The sequence below is a fragment of the Neopsephotus bourkii genome, unplaced genomic scaffold, assembly GCF_033783945.1.
Source record: "Neopsephotus bourkii isolate Nb327-2 ecotype Australia unplaced genomic scaffold, CSIRO-AGI_Nbou_v1 NB_414, whole genome shotgun sequence".
NCBI lineage: Eukaryota > Metazoa > Chordata > Aves > Psittaciformes > Psittacidae > Neopsephotus > Neopsephotus bourkii.
In genome coordinates, this window is record NW_026900918.1 from 281,136 (window position 1) to 297,331 (window position 16,196).

Sequence of the window (16,196 nt, forward strand, 5' to 3'; positions counted from 1 at the left end):
AAACTATCGCTATTTGTGATGTTGAGTTATACTAACATGGAAAATACTGTGAAATTATGTGTTCTAATTTTCCTTTTTGTACTGTGAAATAACACTGATATTTGGAGAATTAATACCTGTGCTTTTTACCCATTTTGAATTTACTTTGTTTTAGTGAATTGTTTATGTAATTAGTGCCATCTACTGGAACAGCACTAAGTGTGCAATACAGCAAAATACTATTGGTAAACTTATCAATGTCTTTATAATGCTAATTTATGCTTAGTATTGAGAAAGCTTCTTAAATCTTGGTAATTCTTTTTTTTTTTTCTTTTTATTTTCCTCTCCTCTTTCTCCTCTCTTCTTCCTTCTCACTCCACCTGGGTCAGCTCTCCCACTACAGAAGCAATCCACGAAATAAGGAACACGCACTAAAACAGCAACCAGCTCCCATGTATCTTTACTGTTAGTCTTTTTATACCACAAATTTCCATATAAATGCACTGAAGTTACAAATTAATCCCTAATGTCTAACAACAAAAAGAAAGAGCAAAAACAATTGATGGTCTAATTATATTTCTGTACTAGGTGAAGACTAACTAGCCAATCAAAGGGACAATGAAAAGAAGAAAAAAGTTTGTATTTGTAAATAGAAACAGCAAATTGCTTGTAAGCATTAGAAGCTATTGACAAAAAATAAACAGTAAGATTTGTCACTCTTTATTGTGCTATAATAAACAAATTGAGAAATGTCTGTGAAGAAAAAGTAGGGTTTTACCCTCCCATTCTCCCAAAGCAGTATTCCTTTTGAAACCTTTTTGACTGAGATAAGGAATTCTCCACAGAAAACGGAATTTAATATGTAATCCCCGATTAAAGAGTCTAAATACTAAGTAAAAGTAAATACTATTTAAATATTTTGTGCACTTATGTTTTCATCTTAGAAAGCCTGTAAGATGATTTTGGTTAAGATTAGGCCTGAAACATACTTGAACTTTGAATAGAGTCCAGGTGGAGATTTTTGGAAGTTAGATTTTTTTCACCCAACCCCCTTTCCTATTAAAAAGCTGCTTCAACACCTCTAAGGCCCCTCAATAATTTAAAACTGAAAACATGTACTTTATCTCTTTCCTGTGTTATTCCTTCATGAGATGGCAGATCACACAATTACTGTGCAGCAGATAAACTCAGATACCAAGACAGCAAGCTGATTTTCTATTTCAAAAAAGGGATCCTATTTATACTAACCAAACATTAGGAGGGCATTACTAACCCCTGCTCCTGAAACCCATCTGAGCATGTTATGATTAAGCTCACTTAAGCTGAAGACGCCTAAACAATTTCTTTAAGTCATGCCCCTGTGTTAAGTATGGAGCAAGTGTTTACCCAACATTTGGGACTAGCCATCTTTATTATACTCTCTCTTTGCTTAAAATTACGCTAATATACAGCTTCTCTTTTCCAGCCAAAAAATCACAGCAGACTGACTGTTCACTGCCTTTTACATAGCAGAAGTTACCATAACATTTTGTCTGTATTGTAAATCAATGGCCCATAAACTTTACTCTGGAAGTAAATTTTCTTTTTTGCCCAGTCCCATGTGAATATAAATGACCTTATAAAACCTTCCAAACACAGTTTTATAACAAAAATACAGAAAGATCCATTACAAGGTTATTTCCAAAAGTGTTGTTCTCACCATTAACTTCAACATTAATCCATTAACTTCCTGACATTACAACATGAGATCATAATTTAGGAAAGAAATGATGAATATAAAGAGCTTTGCTGACAGAAACAATTTGTATTTTCTACTTTACTGGAAATTGGCCTGTAATTTTTCAACAGCTTTGAGGAGTGTATGCCTTGCTTCAACTTTGCTCTGCATGCATACACTGAGAACAAAGCTTGTGGTACATGTTTCAACTGTCTGTCTTATCAGAGGCCCATTAATTCCTTACATTACTATAATGAATATTTAGAATTAAATTTTTGGCATTATTCTTTTTTTTTTCCTTCTCTTAAATATTCTTTTTTTGTCATTATATTATAGCTTCTTAAAAACACATTCAAGTTTGTTTTGTTTTTGGTTTGTTTTTTTTTTTTTTTAAACAAGATACTTAATTACCTTAATTTCATTTTGACATTTTTTAAAGCATTCTCTGTGTTTTTTCTGTGTTATCACTGGAATTTGCTGAGTTTATTAAAAGACGTAAAGAATTAAGGCTGTGCTTTTATCGTGTTACTTAGGTATACATTTATTTTTTATTTTTAAAAGAGTAGTTGATGTTATTAGCAAGAAAGTCTGTGTAATTAAGGATCCTTTATTAAAAACAAGTAATGAAATAAAAGTTGGGCTTTATTCTATTTTACGATTGTCCAGTGTGATAAAATAAAAGATTTACAGAAGTTCAAATATAGCAATAAGTATGTATAGATACTATGTATGTACATATATATTATCTGAACATGTAAATTCCCACACTGAGAAAACATATATATCACAAATCTGGAGAATCAGGCTGTCTTTCTGTCCTTCTGTATATCTGTAGTATGCTTTATTTATTTCCATAAAGAATTATTTTTTTAATTTATAGACATAATTTCTTTTTTTAATCAAGGAATTCTATTCCACTGTCTGCATTATATTCAATAACATTAACTTAATTTTTAATTGTTTTACTAAAATCCAAAATATGCAGAGACTGTACTGCATACTGTATTAGTACACAGGGAGTGGCAAAAGAATACTAAGTTAACTGCCTCTGCAAAAAGATGGCAAAGCAAGAAAGATAGCCTCAGTCTTACCCACAAATCTGAGGCATAAAGTTTACTCCCCAGACTATGTCAGTGGAAGGTTGCCTGGTCTTCTGTATCCCAACAGAGCAGGGAATGTAATCAGACTGCTATATAATTTCCTATTTAGATGAATGAGAAATAGGTGGTCAAAGAAAATAAGAAAGAAAACCTCCACCCTCCTTTCTCTTCACTGTGGACATCCCAGCTAAACTGGTATAGAGGGAGAAGACGTGCCTCACCAGATGTTACCAAAATAAGGAGAATAGGAGTGAATAGGCAATCCTAGCACATTTCTAGTTTTCAATATAAGCCCAATATTGAATTAAGAGGCTAATTTCACACTAGCTGATGTTCAGATGACCTGGGGATGAAAAGAAGCTGAAGTGTGAATTTGTACTATTTATACACCTATAACCTTCAGCCTGCTGGGTTAACCATCTGCAGTTCATCACTTAATAAACAACAAAAACCAGGGCTTTAATGGCTAAAGACTCTCACTGGCCAAAATGCCATATTCTTATTCTCCTTACCTAACCCTGGTACCTAGAATTTAGTTCTCAAGTAGCAAAATAAAAAAATTGAATGAAAAACATGTTCTAATGCTCAGCACATTAGCTCTGATTCTGTTAAAAATACCATGGCTAAATGCAAGCCTGTTACAGATTTTTGGTTTACAATGGTGCTGGGAACAAATGAAAAACCCTCGTGTAAGGAGGCACTAACAGAAAAGCATTAACACAAGTACTGATTTACAGGTCAGTTAGAGGAGAATTTTTCCATTGACTCTGTTGTCTTTAGGCAGACTTATAATGTCTAATGAACAAATCAGAAGAACACTTGGTGACTATTTTCTCACACCAAGCTGTGTTGAGATACAGAGCTGACAAAATGAATATGTCTGAAGAATTTATTTAAGACTCACACTGACCTCTCTCTTTCCCTCAACACAAATGAATAGAAATGACAGCTTTATTTTCATCAGTGTAACAGGAAGCCAAAAGACAGCATACTTGCTCTATATATTCAGGGAAAAACATAAAAAAATGTGTTTGGCACAGAAGCCTGGAAAACATTTCTTTACAGGGCTTGATGTATTTCTAGGTCCTTCAGTTTAGATAATAGTGTACAGAAGAAATCTAAAGCTGCTAAACTAAAAAAAAATTCCATTTTTGTTTGAATTCATGACCCCATATCTCAAGCATGAACAAAACATCTGATGCTGTCACATCTGAGAAGCTTTCATGAGGGATTTGACACAATAGGAATTACTGGCAGACAAAGATAATTCTTCTAGGAAAACTGGCACAAAAGAAAGAGGGTAAAAAAAAAAGCAAAAAAAGAAAATAACACACCATCACCACCACCACCATTCTCTAAGACAGAGGTGAATTTCTTCCAGACTTGAGGAAGAAAGGCTAGGCAAAGCCAAACAAATGAAAGTAAACAATCATGGAACAGTAGTGCTTTTTGAGGTTCATGAGGGCAGAGCAAATTAAGATGGACTACCTGTGACAATGAAACTAGAATTACAGACTAATGTCTGTGATTTGACACAACCCATCATGTTGAATCTAGACTGGGATGGGAATGGCTGAAAATACTGATAGCCCAAGTCCTTCATCTCTTTTAAAAAAGGATTGAACAGAATCTGCAGGTATCATTTCAGAAACCCTGTTTATTCATAGAGATATATTACTGTGACTAAGTATACTAGTATACTTTCTCTATAACTTGATGGATGGAGAAGAGCACATTTTTATTTCTCTCCTTGAAGAATGTTTCTCCAAAACCCCTATAATTTTTTCAAAAACCATACACTTTTAGATGAACTTCACCTGAACCTCATATATCCCTGTAAAAAATCTGAACCTCATATATTCTTGTAAAAATAATCAATTTCTAAATGTCAATTTTCGATTATTTTCTTAGTTAAGTAATTGGTGGTTTAGATGTACTCTAATACAATGCCACAAGACTGTTTGCACAGAATTGGTGTTTTGTTAATTGAGTCTACTGAGCTGGGGCACTGACTTTCTTGAAGCTTTTTGTCAAAAGAAAAACCCAACCAGCAAACAAACAAACAAAAAACCCTAAACAAAACAAACACAGATTAGGCAGAAGCCAGAACTCTGTCTGTGCAGAAAGACAGTGACAAATGGGAGTCCTCTATGCTGAATGACAGTAGCATACAGAACCTATAATGCTTTCCAATCCATTAGTGAGCAATTGCCCTTGTTTACCCTAATCCACCATTCCCAAGCAATGACCTTAAGGCATAATCTTAAATGAGAAAACTTAACTACACCTCAGTCCTAAAATAATGGGCCGATGAATGCTTTTATGCTTCTCACAAGCAAGCAAAAAGAAAAAGAAAAAAAAAAGGAAAAAAAAGGCAAGTAAATACCCAAACAGATTTTTTTATCTGCTTCTAAATATCAGAAAAATAATGAGTAACTGATGATGGACACAGCTGCAAGACCAGTTGGGCAGTTATACACATGCTTTGGTGGTAAAATCAGTTGATGAGGACCTCACCCCACTATTCTTCACAGCAGTTCATTACCATTCAACTGTGAAAATAAGACTGTTTTAAAGTCCACAAACATCAACCAAATAGCTGAGTGGTAGGAGTTAAGAAGTCCTGGTGGGCAGGAAAGGATAACATACAAAAAATATTTTTGTAACCGTTCTCCCAAATAACTAAGATGCAATGTTCCATTAACATGGAGGCAAGACTCACGTTGAGAGGCTTATCAAATGGCTGGTTTCAATCTTATCTTTCTCCAAGCAGAAAATGAGATATTATTAATCTGAAACAGCTGTTCTTAAAATTTATTCATGAAGAATGTCACCAAAGTATGACCATTTCCATAACAAGAAACTTAAAAACTGATGGAACACTTAGGGCATATTTGCATTGCTGCTTGAGCTATAGCTCAACTACGTAAGTTAACTGAGGTGCATATATTATCACCTAAAATGTGACAACATATGTTCTAGAATCAGAAAAGCGCCATTACAGGCTTTTTTTGCAGTTAATAACCCTGCTAAGGTTGAACTCAGATTATCTTGCGGCAAATCTAAAACGCTTGATTCTCAAAATATTTTCATATAGTTTGTTATATTTGGTTGGGGGTTTTTTTCTCCTTTTCTTTACTAATTCCAGCTTTTTCTCCTTTTCCTTACTAATTCCAGCGTAGTTATTAATGCAGACAGACACACCAATGCCATAGGGTTTTGCTGTCTGCAGCTTAGGCTATTGTACAGAAGATATGAGAAATATTTGTGTTGGAAAGGTAGGTATTCTTCCTTCAAGTTCAGCCAGCTATTTATTACGACTGATAAATTAAGACTCATTTCATTCAAGGATTATGTGACACACAATTTAGACATTGTAAGTGAATTTCTTTCTAACATTTTTGTGGGAAATAAGGGATAAAGGGGTTCCTCTCAATGTGTGCTGTGCAACAGTTAGAGGACATTTTCTTTAAAAACCTAATTAACTCAAACTGAAATACTTTGTTTCTCAGTAGTGACCTTAAGCTCCGTATTCTGCTTTTTCAGAGCTTCCACGGTGTAGGAAATTTCTTTCCATGACTCAAGTTTAGCTTTTGCTTGTTCAAGAACCTGCTCAGCTTCCTGTTTAGCTTCTAGCCACTGCGTTGAATCCTTTAACATTTCATGAAGCTGTTGTCTCCGGGTTTGGAGGTGTCCATGCACTTCATCCCACTGGCTCTGTATCTTTTCAACTGGTGAAACACAAAGGAAAAACAAAAGATAAGTCACTTTAAAGTTTTCTTTGGTTTGTTTTTTTTTTTTTCATTTCTTCTAAGGGAGTAAAAAATATTAAAATCTTTTTATAACTGACCATATTGGAAAGCTCTCGTACTTTTAAGCTGCAATTGCAACCAAGTTCAGTTTTACAAAGAACAGATAAACTGGTCTAGGTCGCACAGTATGACACTATGGTACGCAGTACGCATTTCAGTGCAAATGCAGCCAGAAATGCTAGGTTCATGCCTCAAAAGGCATTATGAAAGAGGATCACATTTGAGAAGAAGTATCAGCAGTAATTTCTCTTTCTTACCAAATTAACACCAGGCTTAACATTTTCTGAAGAACAAGCCCTTTAGGTACTCCAGTAATATTAAAGATTTATTGCAAGATATAATTCATAGATATGCTTTCATTAAGGCAAAAGTTATCAGAATGAAAACAATGAAAAAGTTTCCCATATGTCCATGTTAATTATAAAATAATGATTAGCTTTATTCACTCTTTGAAAGAAATGTGATTCGTGGAAACTTAACAATCATTACAATCTCTGATAACAAGTGTTGGCTAGCATCCAGGATCAGACTCATCCATAGTAGCATAAAAACACTGAAGACCTGTTTGTCCAATCAGCTTGACCAAGAAAAAACAAACCAACCAAATAAAGAAATATACAAACAAAATATATGTAATGGAATAATAGGAAGTCCTTTATTTATTTATTTATTCAATTCCCTGAGGTTAGTCAGCACAAACTATATTCTTAATATTTTCTGGAAGACTGCCTCCCTACATTGAAAATACATGGGTCTTCTAGGGAGCAGAACAGAGATTCCTTAGAGTTCTCAGAAAGCAATTAAAATTTGAATGGTAGTTCCAGCCCTTCATCTTTCAGTGCAGGCTGAGAACAGTGCAGGCTAAACACAAAAGGGATGAAAAATGCTTCAGCAGGGAAAAGAGACTTCTACCTATCACTGCTGCTCCTTCTTCCAGAAGGGAGAAAGATCTTTCCATGGACTCAGCTGAACTTTAGACAAAGAGAAGAAAACCCTTCAGCAACCACTGCTCAAGCCTTAGGTGAAAAAATGTAAGCACACACAGCAGCATGTTCAAGTCAAAAGAAATGCAAAAGAAAGTGCAAAACAACTGGAAAACACAAAGCACAATCAAATCAAAGCAAAAGTAGCCTAAGGACTAAATACTTAAATTTAATCAGAAACAAATCTAACCCCCCATTTTAGAAAGCTGTATATGAAGGCCACAAAACAGCAGCTTATTTCTGTGCCCTGTCTGGATGAGGATTTCTGATGTAAGCTTTAGGGTATACTTGAAGCAACAAAAAGATTGTGGTCTACAGGCAGAGTGAATAACAGAATTATTCTCAAACTGCTCAAGTAAAATCTTTGTGCTATGGCTACAGCATGTGGCTCAAGCGTTGTGCTGGAGGTCTACCCAGACGCTTTCCACAGTGTTGCTGGCATATCGCCCACAGCTGCAACCTGTTTCTTGCAAATAATTACTTGAGCTCCTTCCCCCTTAGATTCTGACACATTCAGTGTGTTATCTTTTGATTCTTGGCAACCTGGAGATTTTGGTACACAGCTGGTAAAATTATAATTGTTTGTTTATGTCAGCTCTCCATGAAAAAAACAAACAGACAACACCCCACAAAAAAAAGAAACAAACAAAAAAAACTAATATTTTTGTTTTATTGTAAGTTTGTTTGTTGGTGTAGTTATTGGGGAAGAGCGAATTGAGAGATAAATGAAAACTCTGTTGCAAAACTACTTTAAAAGAAATATGGGTCTGTAACTATGTTAATTCCTCATAATAGTTGCATTTAATAAAAAAATCATCATCATCATCATGGCTTGACTTCGCGAATGAAGACTTGGGAAGGGCTTTACCCACACTTACTACAAGCGCGCTGATGACTAAGAAGGCCAATGTGGGATAGGCAAATCCGGCTACAAAAAGCACAGCAGAAGGGGCGCAATTCTTTCTGCATTGTCTTTCCTCCTCGAGACTAGTTCTTCGTGAGCTCTCAAAGGAGTCAGCGGCATTATGTATGGTGTGCCTCCAAGTCTCCCGATTGGAGGCCAAGGTGGACCACTGATGGTAGTCAATATGGCCAAGGCTAAGGTATTGTTTCAGGGAGTCCTTATATCTCTTCTTTGGGGCACCTCTCTTGCGGCTACCAGTGGCAAGTTCACCGTAAAACACGATCTTGGGGAGGCGGTGATCCTTCATCCTAGAGACGTGCCCTGCCCAGCGCAGCTGCAGTTTCAGCAATGTGGCCTCGATGCTGGTGACCCCTGCCTGTTCAAGGACAGTGACATTAGACACATAGTCAGTCCAATGGATGTTTAGAATTGTACGGAGGCAGCGCTGATGAAAGCGTTCCAGGAGTCGCAGGTGATGACGGTAGATGACCCATGATTGAGACCCATATAAAAGAGTAGACAATACAATGGCTCTATAGACACTGATCTTTGCACTTTTCTTCAGGTGTTTATTACACCAGACTCTTTTATGGAGTTTTCCAAAGGCTCTATATGCCTTTGCTATTCTGTTGTCTATCTCTTTGTCGATCGTGGCATCCGAGGAAATGATGCTTCCCAGATAGCTGAACTGCTGAACTGTCTTAAGCTCTGACTCGCCGATGGTAATATGGGGATGGCGATAATCTTCTTGTGGTGCAGGTTGGTAGAGGACTACTGTCTTCTTCAAGCTGACTTCCAGCCCAAAAACCTCAGCCGCCTCCGCAAAGCAAGATGTTAAACGCTGCAGAGCTGCTTCTGTGTGGGCAACAAGGGCGGCATCATCAGCAAAGAGCAGTTCACGGACAAGATGGTTTAGGGTCTTAGTGTGGGCCTTCAGTCACCTTAGATTGAATAGGCTACCATCGGTACGATATCGAATATAAATGCCGTCTTGTTCGTCGAGGTCTGCTGTAGCCCTTTGGAGCATCATGCTGAAGAAGATTGTGAATAAGGTCGGTGCGAGAACGCAACCTTGTTTCACACCATTGGTTATTGGGAAAGGCTCAGAGAGTGCATCGCCATACCTGACTTGGCCTTGCTGATCCTCATGTAACAGAATAATCATTTTGAGGAACTTGGGGGGACAACCTAATCGTTCCAAGATCAGCCACAGGCCTTTTCTGCTCACAGTGTCAAAAGCTTTGGTGAGGTCAACGAAAGTTACATATAACCCCTTATTCTGTTCTCTACACTTTTCTTGCAGTTGTCTGAGAACAAATACCATGTCTGTGGTACTTCTATTAGCTCTGAAACCACACTGACTTTCAGGTAGAAGTTCTTCTGTGATAGCAGGTACTAGTCTGTTCAATAGTATTCTTGCAAGAATTTTACCAGCAATGGAGAGCAGAGTTATACCACGGTAGCTTGAGCAGTCTGACTTTACACCTTTTTTCTTATACAGAGTGACGATGATTGCGTCACGAAAGTCTGACGGTATTTTGCCTTGTTCCCAACAGCACACAACTAGCTCATGAAATTTAGCGTGAAGTGCTTGGCCTCCATGCTTCCATATTTCAGGTGGGACTCCGTCAGCCCCAGCTGCCTTGCCAGTTTTCACCTGCTGTATGGCCTTAAGAGTCTCTCCCATGGTAGGGGCTAAATCCAATTCGTTTTTCACCGGATGTTGCAGAATGTGCTGGATTCCTTTGCCTTGGACTACACGATTAGCACTAAAGAGGGTTTGAAAATGTTCAGACCAACGATTCAGGATGGAGATTTTATCTGTAAGAAGCGTTTGTCCATCTGCACCAAGTAACGGGCTTTGAACCTGAAATATGGGTCCACACACCGCCTTCAGAGCTTCATAGAATCCTCTGTGGTCACCCAAATCTGCACATAGTTGAGTCTTTTCTGCTAGGTTGAGCCACCACTTGTTCTGGATGTCTCTAAGTTTCTGTTGGAGTTTGCTACATGCAAGACGAAAGGCTGCTTTTCTTACATGGCAGAGTGGCTGAGCGAGGTGTGCTTGATGAACAGATCTCTTTTTTGTCAGCAATTCCTGGACCTCCTGGTTGCTACCGTCAAACCAGTCCTTGTTTTTCTTTGAGGAGAACCCAATGGATTCTACGGAGGACTGCAGGATGCTATTTTTAATATGTTGCCAAATCACTTCAGGAGAAGAATCTATAAGTTGGTCTTCAAACCTCATTTGAAGGTTAGCCTGATAGCTGTCCCTCACTGCAGCTATTTGGAGATTATTAACATTGAGCCTCCTCCTCGGAATGCCGCCCTCTTACGTTTGGGCTTGAAGTGGAAATTAAGTTTGCAACGCACAAGGCAGTGGTCTGTTTGGCATTCTGCACTAGGCATCACTCTGGTCTGGCAGACATCACGATTATTTCTCTGGCGCACTAAACATAACCAATGAGGTGCCAATGTTTAGATCGAGGATGCATCCAGGTTGTCTTCCGGCTGTCTTTCTGCTGGAAGATAGTGTTGGTGATGGCAAGCTGTTGCTCTGCACAGAACTCTAGTAAAAGGTGACCGTTATCATTGCAGCTGCCAACACCATGCTTGCCTAGTACTCCTTTCCAGGCTTCAAAGTTCTTTCCTACTCGGGCGTTGAAGTCACCAAGGATTATGATCTTATCTTCTATAGGAACCTTTTGAGTGAGGTGACGCAGGTCAGAGTAGAATTTTTCTTTTTCTGCAGGGTCAGCTTGCAGAGTTGGAGCATATATGCTGAAAAGAACAACGTGTTGCTTATTGTGTAGTGGAAGACATAAGGAGATAATATGGTCTAATGACCTATCAGCAAATTTTCAAGTTTAGAGATGATGGAGTTTTTAATCATGAAGCCGACTCCAGAAAGATGACTTTCAGTTTTGGGTTTGCCTGACCAGTAGAGTGTATAGCCAGCACCATGTTCTTTGAGGCTACCTTCCTCATGAAGGCGAACTTCACTGAGTGCAGCGATATCGATGTTAAGACGTGACAATTCATGGGCAATTAGCGCAGAACGGCGCTCAGGACGCTCACTGTTCACTGTATCAAGCATGGTTCTGATGTTCCAACATGCGAGTGTCAATCTGGACACACCTTTGGAGGCAGGTGTATGCCTTTGTCTCTTTGTCTTTAATTGACCGCAACAGAAGATGCCCGTTGGCCGTGAATAGCCAACCAGGTGGAGGGGGAGATGAGCTTTGGTTAGGCCACCTTTTCTAGGCCTCTCTCCATATGGAGCAAGCAGTGCTGTCCTTGAAAAAGGCTGCTTGGTCATTCAGGATGCTGTCGAACAAGACTGTCATCTCCTGGGTCAGTCTCGAATGACCAATATCCTGAACCGCTTGCATGCAGGGTTGGGTCTGCGACTTCCAGTGCACCTTATCACCTGCCGTTTCGTCCCTCACCTGTCGCTACAGGGCTTTGCAAGTGTGGGTAAACCCTTCGGGCCTGCGCAGGGGATTTTTTTTAGGTGAGGCACAGCGTGCGCAGAACTGGCCTCACCCTTTACACCTGAGGTTTGTCTGCCAGGGCCTAGCAAGCTTGGACGGTCACAGCAAAGTCCTCAGGTCGTAGGTTTAATTAGAGTGTCCTTCTCTTAGATGGATGGCCTTACAGGGCTGTATGAGCTCCATCTGCCCGGGTTTGAAGCTGGAGTTGTCCTTCTCCTAGGATGGTTGCCCAAAGGCTAGTGAGCCCATCCTGCCCATGGACACACTTTGTCTGACCCTTCATTTGAGAGCTGACTGGCATGGGAGACCCTACCGGAAGCATAAGCCACCACCAGCATAACTCCCAACTTCACAAGGGCACGCAAGCCCTTTCCCCACTACAAGGGGGTGCCAATGAAAGAGTAATAATAGTTGCATTTAATAAAAAATACAGATATTTTTTATCAAGAAAAAAATATTTATTGATGGATCTGTTCCATAATGTTTCATGAGATTTGTATCTAAGACAGACATACAAGCAGTCCTTCTCTAGCGGTTTTGCTTTTCTCAGGAAGACTTGAGTTTTTGTCATGGTTTAAGCCCAGACAGTAACTCAGAACCACTCAGCTGCTCGCTCACTCCCTAATTTCTTCCCCCCAACTCCCAGTGGAATGAGGAGGAGAACTGAAAGAACGTTAACCCCATGGGTTGAATAAGAACAGTCCAGTAACTAAAGTGTAATATTCAATTACTATCACCAATAATAATATGATAAGGGAAATAAAAAGGGGAGGGAATATAATTGCTTACCACCCACCGACCGATACTGAGCACAACCCGAGCAGTGATCTGGGCCTTTCAGGTGATCCCCCAGGTTATATACTGTGCATGATGTGTTGTGGTATGGAATACCCCTTTGGCTAGTTTGGGTCAGGTGTCCTGTCTCTGATCCCTCCCAGTGTCTTGTGCCCCTCCTCACTGTCAGAGCATGAGAGACTGAAAAGTCCTTGATCAGGGTAAGCATTACTTAGCAACAACTAAAACGTTGGTGTGTGATCAGCATTCAACCTTAGTCAAAAACACAGCACTGCACCAGCTACTAGGAGAGAGAAAAATAACTGTTACAGCTGAACCCAGGACAGTTTTCATCAAAAACCACAGTCCTGAGATTCCGTGGTGACCAATTCTCCCATTCTGGAAGCTGTGTAATGAAAGCTGTATTCAGGACAACTTAGGAGCCCATTTACAAAAGTGACTATAAATACACAAGCTCCAAATCTATGAAAAACATTTCCTTGTGAAAATAGTTGGGTTATCTCCCTTAAATAGGCAAAAGAAAAGCTTCTGATATGGACACTTAAAAAACAATGTGCCTAATAATTTTGGTTTATTACAGATTGGAATTGAAGAGTTCAGAAGTTATTAGGTACACCAAAAAGAATTAAAATTTTGTTTTCTGGAAAGACTGAGTTACAAAACTCACTGAAAGTACTTCAGTTGAGGATAAAAACACTGTGACATCTACATAATTAATCTAGCCTTTCTGAGCTAGAAGAGACCAAACAGTGTAGTACTATATGAGACAAAATATGTAGAGACACTTCTTAGAGAGGCCATAATTATGACAACATTATTTAGTTAAAGGTAACATAAAAATCCCTTCATTACTATGAATTTACATTTTCTAAATGAAACAAATGCATCCTATTGGTTGGTTTGTAAATAACCAAAAATCCTCAAGCCTCTAAGACTTAAAATATGTTAGAGAGCAGTGTAGGGGAGAGGGACCTGGGGGTCCTGGTGGACGACAGGGTGACCATGAGCCGACACTGTGCCCTTGTGGCCAAGAAGGCCAATGGCATCCTGGGGTGTATTAGAAGGGGGGTGGTTAGTAGGTCGAGAGAGGTTCTCCTTCCCCTCTACTCGGCCCTGGTGAGACCTCATCTGGAATATTGTGTCCAGTTCTGGGCTCCTCAGTTTAAGAAGGACAGGGACCTGCTGGAGAGAGTCCAGCGCAGGGCAACTAAGATGATTAAGGGAGTGGAGCATCTCCCTTATGAGGAAAGACTGAGGGAGCTGGGTCTCTATAGTTTGGAGAAGAGGAGATTGAGGGGTGACCTTATTAGTGTATATAAATATATAAAGGGGGAGTGTCACAAGGATGGAGCCAGGCTCTTCTCAGTGGCAAACAATGAAAGGACAAGGGGAAATGGGTACAAATTGGAACACAAGAGGTTCCACTTAAACTTGAGAAGAAACTTCTTCTCAGTGAGGGTGACGGAACACTGGAACAGGCTGCCCAGGGAGGTTGTGGAATCTCCTTCTTTGGAGACATTCAAGACCCGCCTGGACACGTTCCTGTGTAACCTTATCTAGGTGTTCCTGCTCTGGCAGGGGGATTGGACTAGATGATCTTTTGAGGTCCCTTCCAATCTCTAACATACTGGGATACTGTGATACTGTGTAATTGGCTTAAAAAAATGTAACGAAAACCAGTGTAAATCAGTGTCTCTTAATGATGGGTTTTGCTCCTGCACATGTTCTTTAGTGGGATACACCTTCCCACAGAAGGAAAGGTGTATACCACTTACAGATATATGCCAAACAAAAAAGTTCATAAAATCCAACTTGAGTGTATATTGTGTTAGAGCTGATCCTGGCAACCCATGAACCTCTCACCTGCAGTTAATGAGTTACTGACCACAGATGAGAAGGGTCAGAGAATTGCTATTAAATGATGTTGGACACTAGAATTCTTTAAAGTATTCTTAACATCATCAGGTTTTTGTGCAAGGGAAATGGAATGTATAAAAGGCTTTCTCTGACTCGGTCTTAATAGGAATATATTTGTGAAAAAATTTAAGAGTGTTTTATAAGATAACAATGTGGAATCTCAGTACAAGGTTCTTTCAAGGTAACACCCTGTCTATAGGCTTTGAAAGCTTCTTTCTGTTGTTTGGTCTTTATAAAATCCTTAAGGTTACAATGAACATATGGGATTTAGCACAGAGAAAAATCAACTTCTTCCAAAGTCCAAACAACCTTACCTGGAACCAGAAACACAAACTTAGAACAAGAAATTAGTTCCACACCCATAAAAATAGAAGAATCAACATCAAGAGAAGCAATTTTTCCAGAAAAGAATTTGTCCCAGTTTTGGAGAACTAAAGAAAAATTTGATCGCTACTTTGATCACTTGTATTTAAGGTCTTCAATAAGTAATAGTCACTAAATTAAAAAAAAAAAAATAAAATAACCAGATAAAAGGCTATTGCAAAGATTAAAAAAATATCTGGAAACATAAGAACTTTAATATGGCTTAAAAAAGTAAGTTTTGCCAGGAAAAAGTAATGTAATTGTCCTTACTGCACTCTGAATTATAATAGCATATTAATGAGCTCAGATTCTGATCTTCATCTTTTACATATCACTGCACCTACAACTGTGATGAATACATATTGAAAATGCTTAGATAGAGCAAATTTCACTCCATGTGCACTATTAATATCACTGTAGCACAGAAATATTAAATAATTAGTAACAATGACAAAAGCCTTTTTTCTCCATAGTTCAGTAGTTTCTGAAGCAACTCAGTTTACACTGTTCATTAAAGCTAAATCTTGTGCCTTCTCCAATTCAGAGAGTAATCTCTTTTTTAATGTGGCACTTCCCCTCTGTATCCAGTTTTCTCTTTCCCCACCAAATTTGGCAACAGCGTAATATTTTTATTGTAAGAATCAGTATTTGAAATTATCTCAATAGGATTAATAAAAATATTTGACAATTAACGAATCTAAATAAAGAAAAACAAAACAGGTTATACCCTGAAGTGAAACCCAAACCCCATTAATTTCCTAACCACAGTGCTCCAGGCAGAAGCCCTCATTGTACTTCATTTACACAAGTTTTGCTGTTGCTTACTAGAAAGTGTCCCAGCATGGATCCCACTGCTCCCATTCCAACACTGAACACTCTCAAATGAGTAGTTTAGGACACAGTGATAGTCTACCAGTATGTAATTTCAAGGTTGCTGTTCAATTTCTCTTTTTTTCATTACTACTATTCACTAACTGCTCAATAGTGATTACATCACTAAGATAGACAAAAGAATTTCTGCTGGACTGATCACAGATTTAGTAAGTTATTAGAAACAATAATAAAGCAGCCAAACACAAGATAACTACTTTTCAATCTGGTTACCATTGATTTAGTACATTGAGGGAAGAAC

At 38.6% G+C, this 16,196-nt stretch overlaps 1 protein-coding gene across 11 annotated transcripts in view; it reads right to left on the minus strand.

Annotated features, from left to right (window-relative positions):
• The window catches only part of DMD (dystrophin), a 745,980-nt gene that overhangs the window by 259,929 nt on the left and 469,855 nt on the right, over window positions 1-16,196 (minus strand). For all 11 annotated transcript variants that reach the window (XM_061349397.1, XM_061349396.1, XM_061349395.1 and 8 more), the window contains one exon: window positions 6,316-6,527. In XM_061349397.1, the coding sequence (XP_061205381.1) occupies window positions 6,316-6,527 (212 nt within the window). The remainder of the gene's footprint in view (window positions 1-6,315; window positions 6,528-16,196) is intronic.